At 37.6% G+C, this 21185-nt stretch overlaps 1 protein-coding gene across 1 annotated transcript in view; it reads left to right on the plus strand.

Annotated features, from left to right (window-relative positions):
* Nucleotides 1–20938, plus strand: part of DDX53 (DEAD-box helicase 53) — a 29567-nt gene extending 8629 nt beyond the window's left edge. The window contains 11 exon segments of the mRNA XM_071212964.1: nt 19221–19342; nt 19344–19437; nt 19440–19625; nt 19628–19775; nt 19777–19978; nt 19980–20055; nt 20058–20127; nt 20129–20589; nt 20592–20693; nt 20696–20835; nt 20837–20938. Of these exon segments, the coding sequence (XP_071069065.1) occupies nt 19221–19342; nt 19344–19437; nt 19440–19625; nt 19628–19775; nt 19777–19978; nt 19980–20055; nt 20058–20127; nt 20129–20589; nt 20592–20693; nt 20696–20835; nt 20837–20938 (1703 nt within the window).
* The last annotated feature ends 247 nt before the right edge of the window (nt 20939–21185 follow it).

Raw genomic sequence — 21185 nt, forward strand, 5'->3', positions numbered from 1 at the left:
TTTTCCTTTGACTTCTATAAACAGTAGTACTATTTAGATCTATGTACAAGTTTTTGAGTGAACATATGCTTTCATCTCACTTGAGTAGTTACCTAAGAATTGCTGAGTCATATAGTAACTTTAGGTTTAACAACTGAAATACCACCAAAATTTTTTGCAAAGTGATTGTACTATTTTATACTCCTACTAGCATTATATGAAGGTTCCAATTTCTCCTTCACATCCACATTACATTAACGCGTGTTATTTTCTGTCTTTTTGATCCTTTGGATGACAGCCATCCTATTTTTGACATCCATAACTCTAATACTAATGATTTTGAGAATCTTTACATTTGGTTATAGGCCATTTGTAAAATTTCACTGAAGAAATGAGTATCCAAATTATTTGCCCATTTTTAATTGGTTTTAATTGGTTTGTTTTTTAATTATTGAGTTGTATAAGATCTTTATATATTCTCAATATATACAAGTCCCTTAACAGATACATATTGGCAAGTATTTTCTCCCATTTTATTCACAGTCTTTTCAATTTCATGATAGTGTCCTTTGGAGCACAAAAGTTTTTAATTTTTAAAAAATTTCTCCCCTCTTTCCCGTCCCCTCCGCCCGTTGTCTGTTCTCAGTGTCCATTTGCTGTGTGTTCTTCTGTGTCTGCTTGTACTCTTGTCAGTGGCACTGGGAATCTGTGTCTCTTTTTGTTATGTCATCTTGCTGCGTCAGTTCTCCATGTATGCAGTGCCACTTCTGGGCAGGCTGGACTTTCTTTCGCACTGGGCAGCTCTCCTTACGGGGCGCACTCCTTGCACACGGGGCTCCCCTATGTGGGAGACACCCCTGCGTGACATGGCACTCCTTGCATGCATCAGCACTGCACATGGGCCAGGTCATCACATAGGTCAGGAGGCCCTGGGTTTGAACCGCGGACCTCCCATGTGGTAGGCAGATGCCCTATCCATTGGGCCAAATCTGCTTCCCAGTTTTTAATTTTTATGAAGTCCAATTTAATTTTTTTTTATCACTTGTGGTTTTGGTGACACTTAAGAAATCATTGCCCTCCCCAAGGTCAGAAATTTATTCCCATGTTGCCTTCTAAGAGTTTTATAATTTTAGCTCTTACATTTAAGTCTACAACCCATTTTGAGTTACTTTTTGTGTAAGGTGTGAGGTAGGAATCCAACTTCATTTTCTGTATGTGGGTATCCAACTGTCCCAGCAACACTCATAGAAAAAACTATTTAAGCAAAATCATAGACTTAGAAACTAGTATATAGGTTACCAGGGTCTTGGCTGGTGCAAGAGATCAGGAGTTGATGCCTAATTTGTACAGAATTTCTATTTCAGTTGACAGTATACTTTTGGGAATGGATGGTGGTTATGGTAGCACATTATTACAAATTTAATTAACAGCATTGAATTATATATGAATGTGGTTAAAACGGGAAATTGTAGGTTGTATATAGGTTACTAGAATAAAAATTAAAAGATAAATCATTGGACTGTATAATACAGTGAGCTCTATTGTAAATGATGGATTATAGTTAATAGTACAAATATAAAAACGTTTTTTCATGAATTATAAAAAATGTGCCACACTAATACAAGGTGTTAATAGTAGGGTGGTATATGGGACAAAATATACCTAATGTAAATTGTGGACTATAGTTAATAGTACAATTATAATATTCTTTCATCAATTTTAACAAAAATTACCACTCTAATGCAAAGTGTCAACAATAGGGGGTTATATGGGAATGCTGTATTCTCCCCCTCCAAGATGGCTCCCTCGTCTCTTTGCTCATTTTGCTCATTTTCTGCTGGGTGTCTGTTTTGTTTTTTCTTTATACGGCACCAGGAACCGAGCCCAGGATCTCCCATGTGGGAGGTAGGCACTCACCTGCTTGAGTCACATACACTCCCTGCTTGTTGTTTTTGCTTGATGTCTGGTCATCGTCTACTTGGTTTGTTTGTCTTCTTTAGGAAGCACCAGGAACTGAATCTTGGACCTTCCTCGTGGGAGGCAGGGCATGCAACTTCTTGAGCCACATCCATTCCCTGAATGCTGTATTTTTTACATGATTTTTCTATAAACCTAATTTTAGAAATTTAATTAAAAAATAAATTGACCATAAATGTAAGGATTACTGGACTCTTGGTTCTATTCCATTGACATATATGTCCATTTTAGCCATTATCACACAGTCTTGACTAGTGTAGCTTTATACTAAATTTTGAAATCAGGAAATAAGATGCCAACTTTGTCCTTCATTTTTGAGATTGTTTTGGCAATCCTGGGCACCTTGCATTTCCATATGACTATTAGGAGCTGCATCTCAATTTCTGTGTCACACACACACAGCTGGTATTTTGATAGGCATTGCACTGAATCTTTAGATCATTTGGGGGAGCATTCCAATCGTACATATAGTAAGGCTTATGATTAGATTAGGATGTCTTTTTATTTATTTAAATGTTTTAAATTTATTTCCACAGTGGCTTGTATTTTTCAATGTATACATCTTGCACTTTGTTAAATTTATTCTTAAGTCTTTTATTCTACTTTATGTTGTGATAAATGGAACTAGTTCCTTAATTTAGGTTTTGAGTTGTTCATTAATAGCATATAGAAATATAAGAAATTTTTGTATAATGATTGTATATCCTGCAACTTTGCTGAACTGGTATATTAGTGTAATGTTTTTTAGTAGATTCCTTAGGACTTTCTATACATGAGGTTTTGCCATCTGCAAGTAGAGAAAGTTTTACTTCTCTTCTTTACAATCTGGATGTCCTTATTTCTTTTTCTTTCCTAAATGCCCTGGATGAAACCTTCAGAATAATGTTTAATATAAGTGGCAAAAGCAAAATCCTCATCTTGTTTCTGATCTTATGAATAAAGTATTCAATCTTTCATAACATTTAGTATGATGTAAACTGTGGAATTTTTATAGATACCAGTACAAGTTTGAGTAAGTTCTCAGTCTGTTGAGTGTTTTTATCAAGAAAGGGAGCTAGAGTTTACCAATACTTTTTCTGCATCTATGGAATTGATAAGTTGGTTTTTGTCCTTTATTCTATTTATATGGTATATCATATTAATTGATTTCCAGTGGTAAGGCAACCTTGCATCCTGGGATACATCTCACTTGGTCACAGTTTATAATCCTTTTTATATGTATTGCTGAATTTGAATTGCTGGTATATTGTAGAGGAATTTTACAATATATTTGTAAGATACATTTACCTGAATTTTCATTCCTGGTAATATCTTTGGTTTTGGAATCAGGGTAAGGTTGGCCTCATATCATGCATTAGAACTGTTTGTAAAGAACTTTTACTGATTCTTCTTCAAATGATTGATAGAATTCACCCGTGAAGCTACTTGGGCCTGGTTTGTCTCTCTGGGAATGTTTAAAATTAGCAATCCTTTCTCTTTGCTTCTTATAGGCCTATTTAGGTTTTCTATTTCTTTTTTAGTTAGTTTCTATACTTGTTTTTCTTTGTATGAATTTGCCTATTTAATCTAAATGATCTAATTGGTTGGCATTTAGTTATTCAGTATATTCCCTTATAATCCTTTTTTCTGTAACAGCAATAGTGATGTCGCCTTGTTCATTCCTTGTAGTATTTTGAATATTCTTTTTTTTCTTGGTTAGGTTAGGCAATGGTTTGTTATCGTTGTTGATCTTTTCAAATAACCAACTTTTGGTTTCATTGATTTCCCCTATTGCTTTGCTACTCTTGATTTCATTTATTTCTACTCTATTTCTTTGTTCATTCTTCTTGCTTTAGGTTTAGTTTGCTCTTCTTTTTTCTAGTTTTTAAGGTGGAAGGTTAGGGTACTAATTTGAAATCTTCTTTAACATAATCATGTACAACTATAAATTTCCCTTTAAGCATTGTTTAATTGCATCCTATAATTATAGCTATGTATGTTCTCAGTTTCATTAATCTCAAAATGTTTTCTAATTATACTTGTTATTTCTTCTTTGACTCAATACTTATTTACAAGGGTGTTGCCTGCCTACTCTCCAGTTCATTGGACTCACCCAAGACAGCTAACAAGGAGATGATGATGGACAACAACCAAACCAAGGAACAAAGAAAATCTGCAGCTGCAAGCAAGACAGTACCATCCATCTGCCCCACGGGATCTAAGCCCCCTTTCAATTAGAGGTGGAATGGACATCACCATCCCAGAATCCTCAGGATTGGGAATGAACAATGGACAAGAGTTGACTTATTAGTATTCTACTATAGACTTATTGTGATTCTAGGAATGGAAGAACTTCTATCATTGATGTGGAGGCTTTGGCCATTGGAAGTTCTAAGGGAAGGGAGAGGGAAAAACAGGTGTAATATGGGGGCATCTTTGGGACTTGGGAATTGTCCTGAATGACACTGCAATAACAGATACATTATATATCTTGCCATAACTTGCAAAATTGTGTGGGAGTGTAAACTACAATGTAAACTATAATCCACGCTTAGTGGCAATGCTCCAAAATGTGTCCATCAATTGTAACAAATGTACCACACTAATGAAAGATGCTGTTATGTGGGAAAATGTAGGACGGGTAGGGAGCAGGGCATATGAGAATCACCTATATGTTTTACGAAATAGTCATGTAATCTAAGTATCTTTTTTTAATTAAAAAGTATATTTTTTAAAAGGGTGTTGCTTAATATGCACATACTATACATTCCAAAAATCTCCTATTATTGATTTCTAATTCCATTCCATTGTGGTAGGAGGACAGATTTTGTTTGGTTTCAATCCTTATACAATTTACTGAGGCCAGTTTTGTGGTCTGGCATATGGCTTATCCTGTAGAATGTTCCAGGTGCAGCCTGAGAACAATGTATACTCTGTGCAATCTACAGATGTCTGTTAGTTATGTCTAATTGGCTTATAGTTTTGTTCAAGTCTTACATATCCTGTTAATCTGCCTAGTTGCTCGATCCATAATTGAAATTGGTATATTTAATTCTACAATTATAATTGAATTGTCTATTTCTCTCTTCATTTAAATCAGAGCTTGCATCACATATTTTGATGGTTTGCTGTGAGGTGCATATATTTTTTAAATTGCTATATCTTCTTGATGGATTGTCTCTATTATCATTATAAAATGTCCTCTTTAACTCTACTGACATTTTTTGCTTTAATGGCCCTTTTGTCTGATATTAGTAGAGTTGCTTCAGCTCTCTTATGGTTGCTGTTTGCATGATATATCTTTTACCATCATTTCACTTTCAATCTGTCTCTTTGAATTTATAATTGAATCTTGTTCATTTTTAATCCAGTGTGACAATCTCTTCATTTTATTGGATTACTTAATCAATTCTTATTTAATGTTATTATTCATATAGATGGATTTACATCTGCCATTTTGCTTTTCATTTTCTATATGTCTTATGTCTTTATTCCTCCATCACTCCCTTCTTTTGAATCAAGTGAATATTTTACAGTGCAACAATTTAATTACTTTAATGACTTTTAACCATAAATATACTTGTTTCTTTTGCTTAGTGGCTTCTCTAGAGCTTTTAATATACATCTTGACTTATAAGAATCTACTTCAGATTGATAATAACTTAATTCTAGTAAAATGTAGAAACTTTATTCCTCTGTCCTCCGTTTTCCCTCTCCTTTTGAATTTCATCATTCTCATACATATTACATCTTTATATGTTTCAAACTCAGCAAGGCATTTTTATAATTATGACATTTTGTAATTGTATGTGTTTTAAAGAAGTTAGGAAAAGAGAAAACATATATTTATAGAGATTTCTTTTATAATAACCTTCCTCTTTACAATCTTTGTTTCTCTTTATTTTGTTCTATGAATTAGACTTACTATCTGGTGTCATTTCTTTACTCCAGTGCAGCTATTTTTCTCCCATTTCCTTGTACTGTTACTGTCAAATGTATTATACTTATATATGATAAAGTTATAACAGCACTATTATATGCTATTGTTTAATGCAACTGCTTTTTAAATAACCAAAGAGAAAATGGAAGAAATTTGCAAGTAAGCTATCTTTTATAATTACCTTTACCAGCATGCTTTCTTTTCACGTGGACATTTGAATTACAGACTGGTACCACTTACTTTCAACCCAAAGAACTTTCTTTAGTATTTCTTGTAAGGCAGGTGTGCTAGCAACAGATTCTCTCTGATTGGTTTATCTGGGATTGTCTTTATTTTGCCTTCATTTTTTCCCCAAACTATCAATTTACCATACTCTTCATGCATTTGCATTTTAGCACCTGCATGAAACAAGCGGTATTACATAACAAACAATGCAACAGTCCTGACATTTATAATTGTTCATACATTACTTTATCAGAGGTCTTTATTTCTTTATGCTGCTTTGATCTACCATCTAGTCTCCTATCCTTTCAGTCTAAAAGAACTTCCTTTAGTATTGCTTGTAGGGCAGGTCTAGGGGTGACAAATTCCCTCAGCATTTGTTTATCTGGGAATGCCTTAATCTCTCCCTTATTTGTGAAAGAAAGTCTTGCCAGATATAAAATTCTTGGCTAACAACTGTTTTCTTTCAGCATTTTAAATATCTCATACCACTGCCTTCTTGCCTGCATGGTTTCTGATGGAATTTGGCACCTATTGGGATTCCTTCGTACATTACTTCTTGCTTTTCTCTTACACCTTTCAGAACCCTTCTTGTCCTTGTACAATTTGATTCCTATGTGTCTGGGCATGGTTCTCTTTGAATTTATCCTGTTTGGGGTTTGTTTGGTTTCTTGACCATGCATATTCATGTCTTGCCTTAAATCTCTGAAGCTTTCTGCTATTATTTCTTTGAATATTCCTTCTGCCCCTTTCTCTCTTTCTTCTGAGACTACCATAAAGGATATATTGGCACATTTAATCATATCCGACAGGTCTCTTACACTCTATTCATTTTCTTTCTTTTATCTTCCTACTCCTTGGTCTGAATCTTTCAGATGTCTTGTCTTCCAGTTCACTGATTCTTTACTCTGCCATCTCCAATTGGCTGTTGAAATTGTCTATGGAATTTTTCATCTCAGATACTGTGTTCTTCAACTCCAGTATTTTTCTGGAGAGACTCCCATATTGTTTATTCACTGTTTTCCTCATATCCTTCAGTTCTTTCTCCATGTTTTCCTTTGTCTCCTTGAACATATTAAGGATCATTATTATAAAGTCTTTGGTAAGTTCAAAGTCTTGACCTTCTTCATTGATGGATTGTGGATTTTTTTCTTGATCCTTCGGATGGGCCATAATATCCTGTTTGTTTGTCTTGTAATCTTTTTTTGCACACTGTACATTTTACTATTTTTAAGTGTTAACTCTGGGATGTAGTCCCTGGGCTGTCCATTAAGTTTGTATCCAGCTAGTGATAAGATAGAGATTTTCTTGAATGTCTGGAGTCAATCAGAAGCACCTTTCACTCTCTTTGCCAATTGGCTCTGCATTGGCTGGTAGTCTTCTTCGAAGATTAGCCTTCCTATCAAGCAGATCAGCCCGACACAGAAAGGAAGTACACGGTCCTCTCTGTTTTATCTGAGCCTGCATGGAGCCTAAATTGGGGAGCCTGTTTCTTCTCCTGGACCTGTGTTCACTAGAGGTCCAAGAAATTCTGTTCACAATTCCCAGGAATTTGAGTAAATGTTCCCTCTACTCCCTTTGGAACAGAACTCCTCCCTTCCTGGCTGTTATTATGAGTTAACTTAATGCAGGTAGGCCTTTGCCCCAAGCTGTTTCAAAATAATTGTTTCTCACATTGTCCTATCTGTCTGCAACTGTCTTCCTGCCTTCAGGACAAACTCTGGTAGGGCAAGCCCAAGACACATTCCCCAGCTTAGTCTCTCAGACTTTCATAGGATAGACTGGCACTGACATACATGTACCCCAGTATGCACGCAGGCCACTCTGTTCTCCCTATAACAGGGCCAGGGGCCAACAAAGGGAATACAAGATGGCTCCACCCTGTGTTGTGGAGGGGTGTGGGAAGGGCCAGCAAGGGTACCAGGGGCTTCTTCTGTGGCTTTTTAAAATGATTTATTTATTAATTTCTACACACACACACACACACACACACACTGGTCATTGTTTGCACTTGCTGTCTGCTTGTCTTTTTAGGATGCACCAGGAACTGAATATGGGACTCCCATGTGGGAGGGAGATGCCCAATCATTTGAGCCACATCTGCTCCCTGCTTGTTGTATCCCTCATTGTGTTTCCTTGTTAGTGTTTTCTTGTTGCATCATCTTGTTGTATCAGCTCACTGCATCAGCCCTCATGTCAGCTTGCTGTCTTGCTCATCTTCTTTAGGAAGCATCAGAAACAGAACCTGGGACCTCCCATGTGGTAGGCAGGCACTCAACTGCTTGAGCCACATCCACTTCATTTCTATGGCTTTTGCAACTGCATTTTCTTAATTTAGCACTTACCCTGTTAATGTAGCCCTTTAACTGTTTTCCATAGGTTTGTGGAAGGTGGTTGTCTTTAAGATTCCTCTGCTGCCTTTTGTCCCAGGGAGGTAGAACAATGGCCACACTCAAATTTGGCCCCTGGTACCTGATCAAAGGTGGAGATCTGGGATCAGACCACACAGATCCAGAATTTAGAGGACTAGTTCTTTATGTCCCACCCTGGCACCAGCAAGCTGAGCCAGGGAACAGAGCTTCAGTCCCCACTGCTGCAGGCCAGGTGACTTGGGGGAGAGGGAAGGTAGCCAATGCAGTGACAGTGAATCTCACAGGTCTTCATAGCAAATTATTACCCTTTTCTTCCCACTCCTCCCCGATGCTTCAGTGTTTCCCTAGACTCTGGAGTTTCAAAGTGGTTGATTCAGATAATTCCTGCCAGTTCAGTAGCTGTTTTGGTGTAGGGTCCGATTCCTTGTCCTTCCTACTCTGCATCTTGCCACAATCTATCTTTTTCCTTCCTTTCCTTCCCTTTCTTCCCTTTCCTTTCTTTCTTAAAGTCCTTTTTTTCCTTTATTAGAGAAGTTATAGGTTTCCAGAAAAATCATGCATAAAATACAGGATTTCATATACCAACTTATTAATACTTTCCACTGCTTTGGAACATTTATTACAATTAATAAAATCACTTACTTATAAATGTACTATTAACTATTATCCATGGTTTACCTTAGGGTTCACTGTTTCTGTTGTGCAGTTCCAAGGGATATTTTTTAAAATACTTATTCAGTTACCTTATATGAAACCTAACATTTCCCCTTTTAATCACATTCAGATATACATTTCAGTGCTGTTAATTATGTTCACAATGCTGTGAACCATCCCTTACCATAATATTTCCCTTCCCAAAACATTTCCCTGACCACTTCTTAACCATATCCACACCTACCACACTTGTCTACTTGGGGTTGCTAGCCTTTAAGGTGCTTTTGTGACATTTCATCCGTAAATGACATCATTCTAAGTGTCATGAGGTAAAATCTTTTAAGTCACACAGGATGGAATCACTGAGAAATCACACAAATTACTACGAATCTTTAAAGCCTGCCCTTGGAGCCAGGGCTTACACCTCACCCTGCATTTTCAGCCCTTCAGGCAGTATGAAACCTACCACAAATGTGGAAGGAAGTTCAGGGTCCCCACATGGTTTCTTTTGACACTGTGCCAAGGAGGGGGGTGCTGCAGAGAGAGGCACCTCATTACTTCTCAGCAGTGCTGGAAATCTTGGCTCTCCACTTGGTCTCCTGAGACACGTATCCAGTGGAGAGGTGGAGGAACATATCATTACCAACAGATGAGAGTAGAAATCTGGGCTTCTGGCTTGGCCTTTGCTGATGGTTGATGATAATGTGCTATGCTTTTCTTTTTCTGAAGGAGTAAGGAAGTTGCTATCAGAAAGATTTCTGTCTTGCTAGGCCACTCCTTTCCTGTTCTTCTGGCTTGAAAGAGTGGATGTTTGTTCAGACTTTGTCTTTGCCTCTCGGTATTTCTGTGTTGCAGATTTCTCCTGCATCCAATACAACAATAGATAGGAGACAAAAAGGAAAACCCAAGGCATTCCCCATTGTGTCATTCTTCAAGTCTGGAAGTCTTTAGCTGATTCACCTTCTTACTTCCATCTTTCAGTCTTCTCATGTTGTTTCATATGTGTAATTTCTGGGGATTTTAGCAATATTTAGCAGGAGGAATAGGGGAAATGTGTCTATGCCATCTTGTCCAGAACTGGAATATTCCTCTTTTTACTTTTTCTTTTAAATGTGGCTACTAGAAAATTTATAATTGCACCAGTGGCTCAAATCATATTTACACTGGAGAGAGCTGCTGTCAACCTTAGATTTTTCACTTGTAAATGATAGGGTTAGAATAAATACTCTCCCAAGCCAGGCTTTTCCACCTCTAAATTCTCATGAATCTAAGGATTGCTGTTTGGCTTCTTTACACAATGCAATGATGTAGATAATACTGTGGCTCTTCCACTTACCTACACCATAGTTACCAGAAATAAAATAGTCCTGGAAAGCCCTTCAAATACCTCAAAATAGAGGCAGAGGATAATTGAAGGTTATTATTATATTAAAAATGAATGTCACTGTGTTAACATTTCCATAAAAAGTAGTGAGAGTTTTTTTTTCTGAAGGAGCTTATTGCACGCGCTAATCAGCTTATATTACTTTTTTTTTTACTATTTGTGCTGAAAGTAGAATTAATTACCTCAACAGACTTACTTCTTCATCTACCTAAATAATGCATCCCCCACTCTGTGAAGACTAAACTAAATTTGATAGAGAAAGGTTTAATGGGCAGCTAAAAATAGCACTGTAATCTCCTGGAAAGGACTCCCAATACTCCCCTTTCCCTCCTTTTAGAAGGATTCATTCCTTTTCTGAAACTGCTAATGAATAGTTCCTACTTCCCTGTCTTTTCCCATCCTACATCCTCCCACATATTTTGAAAGGCTATTACAGTTCATTTTTCCAGTATTCATGATAAGTAATCTCCCTGAAATCTATTAGATCCTTAGCAGAACAATCCCAATAATCAGTGCATAGAATCTTGGTTGCCTAGAAGCCTTGCTTAAAAATTAAGATAGTATCTGAGCTTTATGAATAAGATGAAAAGTTTTCTTCCCATCACTGCAAAGTTCTCTAGTGGTCCAGCTGTCACTCATCCCACCTGCTTCCCTTGCAATGTTTTTCCCCCTCACTCCAGGCCTTCTCCCAACTTCAGTAGTCTATTTACCTCCTTTGTCCTTCTGCATTAGTTTACATTGCTTATTGAGTCTCCTTCCAAGCAAGTTCTCTTCCATTATTTTCTATCATATTTCTCTCTCATGACCATCTTGAACCTTTTTTGTTTCCTCATCTAGCTCTCTTTCCTCCTCTTCTCATTATCTAATCATTTGAATTCTCTGATTCCTTAAGACACCCTTATATCTATTTTTCATTGCTTTTTATTTCTTGGAAAGAGTATTCACTCTTTCAGTTTCAACTATCACTTCTTTTTTTTTTTTTATATGCACATATGTCCTTTATTTCATTCTTCTTTTTTTTTTTTATAATTTTTTTATTTTTTATTGACTTTGTAATAATATTACATTAAAAATATATATGTGAGGTCCCATTCAACCCCACCCCCCCACCCCCCCTCTCCCCCCCCCCAACAACACTCGTTCCCATCATCATGACATATCCATTGGATTTGGTAAGTACATCTTTGGGCACCTCTGCACCTCATATACATTGGTTCACATCATGGCCCATACTCTCCTCTATTCCATCAAGTAGGCCCTGTGAGGATTTACAATGTCCGGTGATTACCTCTGAAGCACCATCCAGGGCAGCTCCATGTCCCGAAGACGCCTCCACCTCTCATCTCTTCCTGCCTTTCCCCATACCCTTTGTCCATTATGTCCCCTTTTCCCAATCCAATGCCACCTCTTCTATGTGGACACTGGATTGGTTGTGTCCATTGCACCTTTATGTCAAGAGGAGGCTCAGATTCCACCTGGATGCTGGATGCAATCCTCCCATTTTCAGTTGTAATCACTCTAGGCTCCATGGTTCAACTATCACTTCTATGCTGATAATTCCCAAATCTCTCAGCCTGTCTTCTCACCTGAACTGCAGTCACAAATCTCCAGGTCTACTTAGCATTTCCTCTGGTATGTTTCCATACCACCACAAACTGGACATGTCCTAGACCAAAGTCCTTTTGTTTCCCTACCAATAGCTAACACTCCAATTTCCCTGTCAAATGGCTCCAAGATTCTCTGCTTCAGTGAGTCTGCAACCTGGACAGTTCGGTAATCTTTGATTAAATACTCACTTCATCCAATCTCTAGACTCAGGTTCCAAATCAAATGCATATTTCTCTACAAAATGCAGTATAGTGGAAGGTACAAGGCTTTGAATGTAGCCAGAACTGTGTTTAAACTTCAGCTCAGTTATTTGCCATAACTTTGCAAGAACTATAGTTATATATAGTTGTGTAATTTCTCTGAACTGCAACGTCTTCACATGAAGGAGGAGGCAAATACCTACTATAGAGTTGCTGCAATAATTAAATGAGATAATATATTTTATATGTTTGGCATTCAGTTGGACTCAAAAATGTTAGTTACATCTCAGACCCCTTCTCTGCCCCATTCTGTGAATCCCAACTGCTGTGCTCTTCTCAAGTCCCTCAATGAATTGTACTTAAATGACCACAAACATGGCCCCCAAGCTTTACCCCACATTACTATATCCTGCATTCTCCAAGCAGACCTTCCTTCCCTAAATAAAACTGACAGTGTCATATCACTTCCTCACTCCAGGTTCACCACTTTTTCTTAACCATATTAATTTTAAAACTTCTTTGAATGTATTTAAGATTCCTGAAAGTCCCCTCTTTCCTTCCCCCCACTGCAAACCATTCTTCTCCATTTCTCCTTGCTCCTTAACGTGAACAGACTGCCTTAGTCCTCCTAGATGCCCTGATCACTGCCCTAAGGATATGTAAATTTCTTCCCCTGAAGCTGTAACATCCTACTATCTCTAATTCCATCTTCCCTCTCCTGACAGATTAAACCTACTATGGATCCTTACCTGAACTCTCCAATTCCCAGAACTCCCTCCAGCCCTTTGGCTTTGCAAACATGATTTAGTCTGAATTGTGTTTGCTAATGTTCTAGATCAGTACTTCCAGGATCTTGGGTTTCACATACTAGTAACATCTCAAAGCCAAGGCTTCTCCTTTTTTCCTTCTGCCATAGTAAAGCCTTTTTAAAAATCACTTGTGATCATTTCCTTTTAAAAAAGGATATTTTTACAAAAAGTAAAAGGCCATAATAGGGGAATATAAAAGACTGTTTAAAATTAATAAATTTAGTTTTATTTTTAAAATTACCCTTATTTTTTCATTTTGACGTGGGCGAGTAGAAACAATGAGGTAAATCTTCAGACAGGTGTTTGCGAACCTCCATAATAGACTCTACATAGCTAATGATTATATAATAGGAATACTTGGCACTTGGAGAGTTCCTATTATGAACGAAGTACTGTAGCTATGTGAGCATCTGAGATAGATAATAGCATGCTATTTTAAAGACGGTAAAAGCAAGGCACAAGAAATTTGGAACTTGCCCATGACTCACAGCTAATAAGTGATGAAGCTGAGGTTTGAACTCAAATATTTAGGTGCCGTTAGGTTCTTGACCACTATCCCTACCTGAGTATGGTTCTGTACACAGAGTAAACACCCCAATATGTGCGAAGCTGAGGGCAGATTTTGCCATAATAATATCACATCTGAGGAAGAGCATGACGGCCAGATATATATCATCCAAGGAGACAACTTCTCCAAGGGGTTTATAAACTATAAAATGTTGTACAGATATAAACTATCATTATTATAATCCTCAATGCCAACTGGAATTCCACAAGCCAAGTTTGCCTTAGATCATTGTATTAGTCAGTCAAAGGGGTGCTGGTGCAAAATGCCAGAAATTGGTTGGTCTTTATAAAGGGTATTTATTTGGTTAGGAGTTTACAGATATCAGCCATAAAGCATAAGTTACTTCCCTCACCAAAGTCGATTTTCACATGTTGGAGCAAGATGGCTGCCATCATCTGCGAGGGTTCAGGCTTCCAGGGTTCTTCCCTTCCAGGGTCTTGCTTCTCTCTGGGTTTAAGGTTCCTTTCTTCCTGGGGCTTGCTTCTCTTTCCTCTGTGTGCTTACTTTGCAGGGCACCAGCTTAAGGTTTCAGCATGAAACTCCAACATCAAAACTCCCAACATTAAGAAAACCTCAATTCTGTCCTTTGCCATGCCTTTTATCTGTGAGTCCCCAAATACCAAGGGGTGGGGATTCAATGCCCTAATGACATGGCCCAATCAAAGCCCTAATCATAACTAAATCACACCCAGGTACAGACCAGATCACAAACATAATCCAGTATCTATTTTTAGAATTCATAACCTTATCAAACTGTTACAATCATCAAAGTAGGTTTATTCTTATTAATTTAGTACTAACTAAAATACTACAACAATTTTTAAGGTGGTTCCACCCTTAAGAATATTTGAGGCTAGCAGCATTAATTTATCTGCAGAAGAATTTTGTGGGAATTAGAGTGATTTCATAATGCCTGCAATACTTCATCCTTACTGCTGCCTATAAGATCACAGAGAGGAGCCTAAGCAAAATGGTGAAGCCTGTTTTATTCATACTCCCTTTCTTTCCTTTTATTATTATTTTTTATTACCTTGGGACATACTTTACCCACCCTTTACCAGAAACACAGTTCCTTTCTTCTCTGCCTCCCTCTGCTCTGTGAGAACCTCTTAGCCCCCTGCACTACTAGAAAGCAGCTGACTGACAACTTCACATTTTTGTGTCAGGTTTTTAAAGAGCATGTTAATAAGGTGCCAACCCATAAGCCACAGGGGTAAATGGCTAATGGGAACATTTTAGACACAAGGGATAAGCCAGTTGTAGAGCTATTTGGGGCAAAGTACATCATACCTGTGAACCTTAATTTAGGTGACGACCAATTTCTCCAAATGATAAGGTCAATAACAGATGGCAGTATATCACCCTTCTTCCCCATACTACGCCTTTCCTTCCCTCCAATTTCATGAATTCTTCTGTTCTCCCATATTACCCATGGAAAATAGAAGGAGTAGAAACTAGCTGTTTCATGCGAGAGGGGAAAGAGTCATTGTCCACAAATCAAGAAAATGATCTGGATTTATACTCTTGATGATTCGCTAAGTACCCTTGATCAAATCCAGAAAGATGTTGGGGCTTCAATTGCATCATGTCTATAATGAAAGTCTAAAACAAAATAACCTCTGACGTATCTAACACCTCTAGAATTGATTAGTTCTGTGATAGTTAGTATTATTCAAAGTAAAGATGAGGCATTAAAAAAGAGAGAAACAAAATACTGCCCACTAAGTAAAAACTACTTATAACTAAACAAATGTCCTATTTTAATAGTTAATGAACTAGAAGATATTGAGAATGCTTTAAAACTTCTAGTATAATTCATGGAGAAAACATGTAGGAGTTTTAATGTAATTTGATCAGTATATATCTGTATATATCATGTTGAACAACCAAATTAAAAACTTCGATTAGAGAATCCATATTTATCCAGAGCTGTTCTTTTCTAAATTGTATTACAAGGAACATTACTAGTATTGCAAGATGTTCACAAAAATTGCATTTACACGGAAGGTGGTTGTTTGAGGATCAGCTTGACTTAGCTTGCAAAGAATAGAGAATGGAGAAGGAGAAATAATAACTTTACAGTAGAGAATCTGACTTACACCACCTAACCAAATGATGAGGTTACCATCACCAGTAATGGGTCATATTGATATCAGATACCATCCCCACCCCACCCCCATAGATGTGATGAAAAGGGCTATTCACCTCTGTGGTGTTTTTCCAGAAACCTCAGTCAGATCATGAGAAGATACATTAAACATCCCCCATTTGAAGAACACCCTACAGAATACATGGCCATTATTCCTCAAGATTGTCAAGGTTATAAAAAGTATAAGAAGGTTCAGAAGCTATCACAGACCAGACATGACACCTAAATGTAACATGATATCCTGAATTACACCCTGGAACAGAAGAAAATATATAACGGAAAACTGGTGTCTAAGTTTGCTAGGGCTGCTGGAAATTTACCTCCCGAGAGTTCAGGGAAGGCCCTAATAGAGCTGATCATGGCCCTGGTCTCAGAGCATGCTATCTGGATAGGCCGAGAATTTTCTAAATCATCAGTTGCTATTTCCTTTGTGCTCAATAGTTCAGGCCTCAATCTATCTCTTTCCTCTCACACTTTCCTATAAGGAGCAAGAAAGCCAGGCTGTGCCTCCCACATTTGCTTTTAAATCTCCTCAACCACATATCTAAGTTCATTGCTTACAAATTCTACTTTCAATCCAACACTAGAACATAAAAATCAATCAAGTTCTCTGCTACTTTGTAACAAAAATTGCCTTTCTCCAATTTCCAATAACACATTTATCATTTCCTTCTCAGGCCTCATTAGAATTACTTTTAATGTTCATATTGCCAACAACATTCTGTTCATGACGATATATGTATTCTCTAAAGGATAGAAATGTTCTCCACAGCTTTCATCACTTTTTTCTGAGTCTTCCCCAGAATCACCTTTTAGGTATATAGCCCTACCAAAAGTTTCCTCAAAGCAATCTAGCCTTTCTCTACCACATACCTAATAATGCTTCCAGTCTCTACCCATTACCAGTTCCAAAGACACTACCACGTTTTTAGGTATTTGCCATAGCAGCACCCCACTTTTCAGTACCAAAAATTGTCTTAGCTTGTCAGGGCTGCTATGACAAATACCACACAATGGGTTGGCATAAACAACAGGAGTTTATTGTTTTATTGTTTTTAAGACTAGAAGTTCAACATCAAGGTATCTGCAGGCCAGGGTTTCTCTGAAGTCTGTAGTGTTCTGGTGGCAGTGCAATCTCTGCCTCTCTCACGTGACCATATCTTTCTGTTTTCTCCTCTGGTTTCTACTTGTGTGTCCAATTTTCTTTGCTTATACAGACTTTAGCCATACTGGATTATGGCCCATCCTCATTCATTTTGGCCATGCCCTAGCCAAAAATATCTTCCAGGTTCCTATTTACAAATGGGTTCACACCCACATGATTAGTAATTAGGACTGGAACATATCTTTATGGAGGATATGATTTAATCCCCCAAAACTGGTGACAAAGTTGGTCATTTAGTTAATATAGCAATATACCAATGTTGATTTCTCAGATTTGACAAAAATTCCACAATAATGCAAGCTGATAAGATTAGGGAGAATAAAAACTGGTTGAGGAGTATATGGGAACTGCCTATACTATCTTTGCAGCTTTTGTATAATCTAAATTATTCCAAATAAAAGGTTTATCTGAAAAAAAAATGCAGAGAGATTCCATTGACAAATTCCTTTAGGAAACTTTGGGTTAAACAAATGGGTTTCTCAATACCTGTAATTCTCAGAGCTTCTGGAATACCTAATCCACATTGTGATTCTAACAGAAGGGATATAGTTGCTGTGTTTCCCAAACATATTTGACCACCGAGTTTTTTTATTCAATAAAGCTTCTTTCAGGAAAAGTGTTGTAATAAGGTTTCTTTTTTTATTTTTTAAGATTTATTTATTTATTTATTTCTCTCCCCTCCCCGCCCCCACCCAGGTTGTCTGTTCTCTGTGTCCATTTTCTGCATCCTGTTTCTTTGTCCACGGCACGGGAATCTGTGTCTCTCTTTGTTGAGTCATCTTGCTGTGTCAGCTCTCCGTGTGGGCGTCGCCATTCTTGGGCAGGCTGCACTTTCTTTCACGCTGGGCGGCTCTCCTTACGGGGCACACTCCTTGCGCATGGGGCTCCCCTATGCGGGGAAACCCTTGCATGGCAGGGCACTCTGTGTGCATCAGCCTGCACATGGGCCAGCTCCACACGGGTCAAGGAGCCCCGGGATTTGAACTGTGGACCTCCCATGTGGTAGACAGACACCCTATCCACTGCGCCAAGTCCATTTCCTGAAATAAGGTTTCTAAGACTTCTCCAAATGTGTCACAGACTTCTTCCCTATACTCAACCATGTTCAAATTTTAATCAGCAACTTTGGCTGAACAGAGAGAGAGAAGCCATGAACATTAAATTTGCAGGAGAATTGATAGTGGAGGATATGATGGATAAGAGATTAAGCACTACAATTATATTTAATTGGCTATATATATCAATCAAACCTACTGGGATGAATATAAAATGATAAATGTATAGTCTTCTTTAAGGTCAACAAATTAAAAATTTTAAAAATTAACCATAGAAGTATAGGATGAGAGGAAATAGATTTTAAATGCCTATCACATTACTGTGAGCAGCTTTGGATCATAGGAGTTCTTAGGTAGAACTGACAGAACTGACATGCTCAGCGAAGAAGCCCTAATAGTAGTAAGACAATTTCTGGAGAAATTTTTGTTTACTTTGATATTACACTATAAAAAGTCCTCAATGAACCACTTCCAAAGAAACAATGGAATGGTGTGCATCCCAGAAACCATGTGACCTCAAGAAATGTTGAAGAAACTGAGAATTTTTAACTGAGAAACAGAAGATTTAAGGGGACTTGACAGTGGGCCCTAAAGTACACAAGGATGAAAGAAGGATGCAGCCTACTTTGCGTAACTTCAGAAGTCAGATGAAGGGCCTAAGGAAGCATGAAGAGGCACCTTTTAGTTCAACACCATCTTTGTATCCATAAGAACTGCCTCAAAATGGAATGGAAATCTTTGAAAAGAAGTGAGCTCCCTGCCTCTGAGCCTGTTTAAACAGAAACTGGATATTCACCTCTCCAGCCTGCTGCCAGGCTGGCTTCTACACTGCACCTACTAAATTAAATGACTTCTACATAGCCTTTCAGTGCTAAGACCTCTGATTCGCCAAAACGACAGGAAGAAAAAAAATTAAAGAAGCATGGAAAAAAATGGCAAACCACTGAAAACATCCCGAGGTACCTTAGTCCCTGTTCTATCTCTCTTCCAACTATCATCCCTCCAATAGGATCTGGAAAGTGCCTCTAACAAGTGTCACAATTTAAGTACAGATTCAGAGGCAAAATTTCCATCCCTGAGAGTGCATCTGAGAGACTCGGGACAGTACAATTTAAGTTACATAGAGGGACAGAAAAGTGATGAATTTACCTTGACCAAGCTGCCGGCTCCCGTGAACCACCTCTCTGCTTTACACTGAAGAACACTATGGCGAGTGTGGTGATCGGTCATAGTGGATTGAAAATCAGAGAAATCCAAGGAACAACAAACACCAAGATACAGAGAAATAAAAGGGGATTCTGAAGCAGAGGTAAAACTTTTTGGCAGCAAGGCCATGAAAGCAAAGGCCAAAGCAGATCTAGAAACTCTTGATAAAAAAAAGAAGAAAGCTACACTTCAGAATCTAGGGTTGTTATTGCTGTAGTCCAACCTTTTACAGATTTATTTAAGAGAGATTTAAGTGCACAAAACACTGCTAGAATATTTCAGCCATTGATAGACTGGGATAAAATTTGTGCAGAGGTTACAGAGTGGGAAAAAAGAAAATGGGCAGATTTACTGCCAATTGAAAAAACTTTTATGTAGAATCCACAGCAAGAAGCTCAATGATACAAGTGCAACTAGATACTTGGAGGCAGGAAAATTTCAACATAATTTGTGATGACTTGAAAGATGGTGAAAAACGACCCATTCCTAATCCAATTTGTCATTTAAGGATGCTTTTCACATTATCCTGAAATTATAAAAAAACTTAACAAAGCAGGTTTTCAAAAGCCAATATCAATTCAATCTCAAGAGTGGCCAATTGCTCTTAAAGGCATAGATCACATAGGGATTGCCCAAACTGGAATAGGCAAAACATTGTCCTATTTAAGGCCACGGTTTATTCATTTGAATTCTCAACCAATAACTAGAGAAAAAAAGGAATGGGCCTAATATGCTAGACCTTACACCTACCAGAGAATTAGCTCTTCGAGTGGAAGCTGAGTGTTCCAATGTTCATATGAAGGTCTTAAAAGTGTTTGTCTATAAAGTGGAGGAAATAGAGAAGGACAGATACAAGATATCCTCATTGAATGATCTGCAAAGACATAACTATGTCAACCTGAAAAGCCTAATTTACCTAGTCTTAGATGAAGTAGATAAAATGTTGGCTCTTCAGTTTGAACACCAGGTAAAGAACATTTTATTAGCTGTGTGACCAGACTATCAGACTGTTATAATGAGTGCAACTTGGTCAGATACCATTCATTGAATTTCACAATCTTATCTGAAAGAACCTATGATTGTATATGTGGGTACTCAGGATCTAGTTGCTGTAAATACAGTGAGGCAAAATATAATTGTTACCACTAAAGAAGAGAAATGATCACTTACCCAAGAATTCCTAGAAACCATGTCCCCCAAAAGACAAAGTCATCATGTTTGTCAGCAGAAAACTCATTGCAAAGACTTATCAAGTGATATGAACATCCAAGGCATTCCTGTGCAATCTCTACACTGCAACAGAAAACAGAGTGACAGAGAGCAGCCTTAGAGGACTTCGAAAGTAGAAACATGAAAATACTGATTGCTACTGATTTAGCATCCCATGGTCTCAATGTTCATGATGTCACACAAGTATATAATTATGATTTCCACAGAATACTGAAGAATGTGTCCACAGGATTGGGCATACCAGAAGAGCAGGGAAGACTAGCATATCAGTTACTCTCATCACTCAAGATGACTGCAAGAATGCCACTGAATTGATTAAAGTTCTAAAAAGTGCAAACTCAGAGTGCCCCAGATGATCTTATAACAATGGTTGAGAGACATAAACTGCATAAGCAAAAAAAGGAAATGAAAAGAAAATCAAGAAAACCAAGAAAATCCTGAAAATTTGAAGTTTTATTGATGTCTACATTGAAAGGTTCAACTCGGGTACAGGAAAATCCATGGAGTGTTAAAGATATGCAGGATTTAAGGTATATAAGGAAGTAAAGGAAACATACTTGCAGTTTAAAGAGATTTGACCAACTCTTAAAATAATACTGCTAAGCATTCAATATTGTATATATTCCTTAATAAAATCACAAGTGTTTTAAAAGTGAATGAGAAACTGTGGAAAAAAATAAATGTTATG

This window comes from Dasypus novemcinctus, chromosome X (genome assembly GCF_030445035.2).
Source record: "Dasypus novemcinctus isolate mDasNov1 chromosome X, mDasNov1.1.hap2, whole genome shotgun sequence".
In the NCBI taxonomy this organism is placed as follows: domain Eukaryota; kingdom Metazoa; phylum Chordata; class Mammalia; order Cingulata; family Dasypodidae; genus Dasypus; species Dasypus novemcinctus.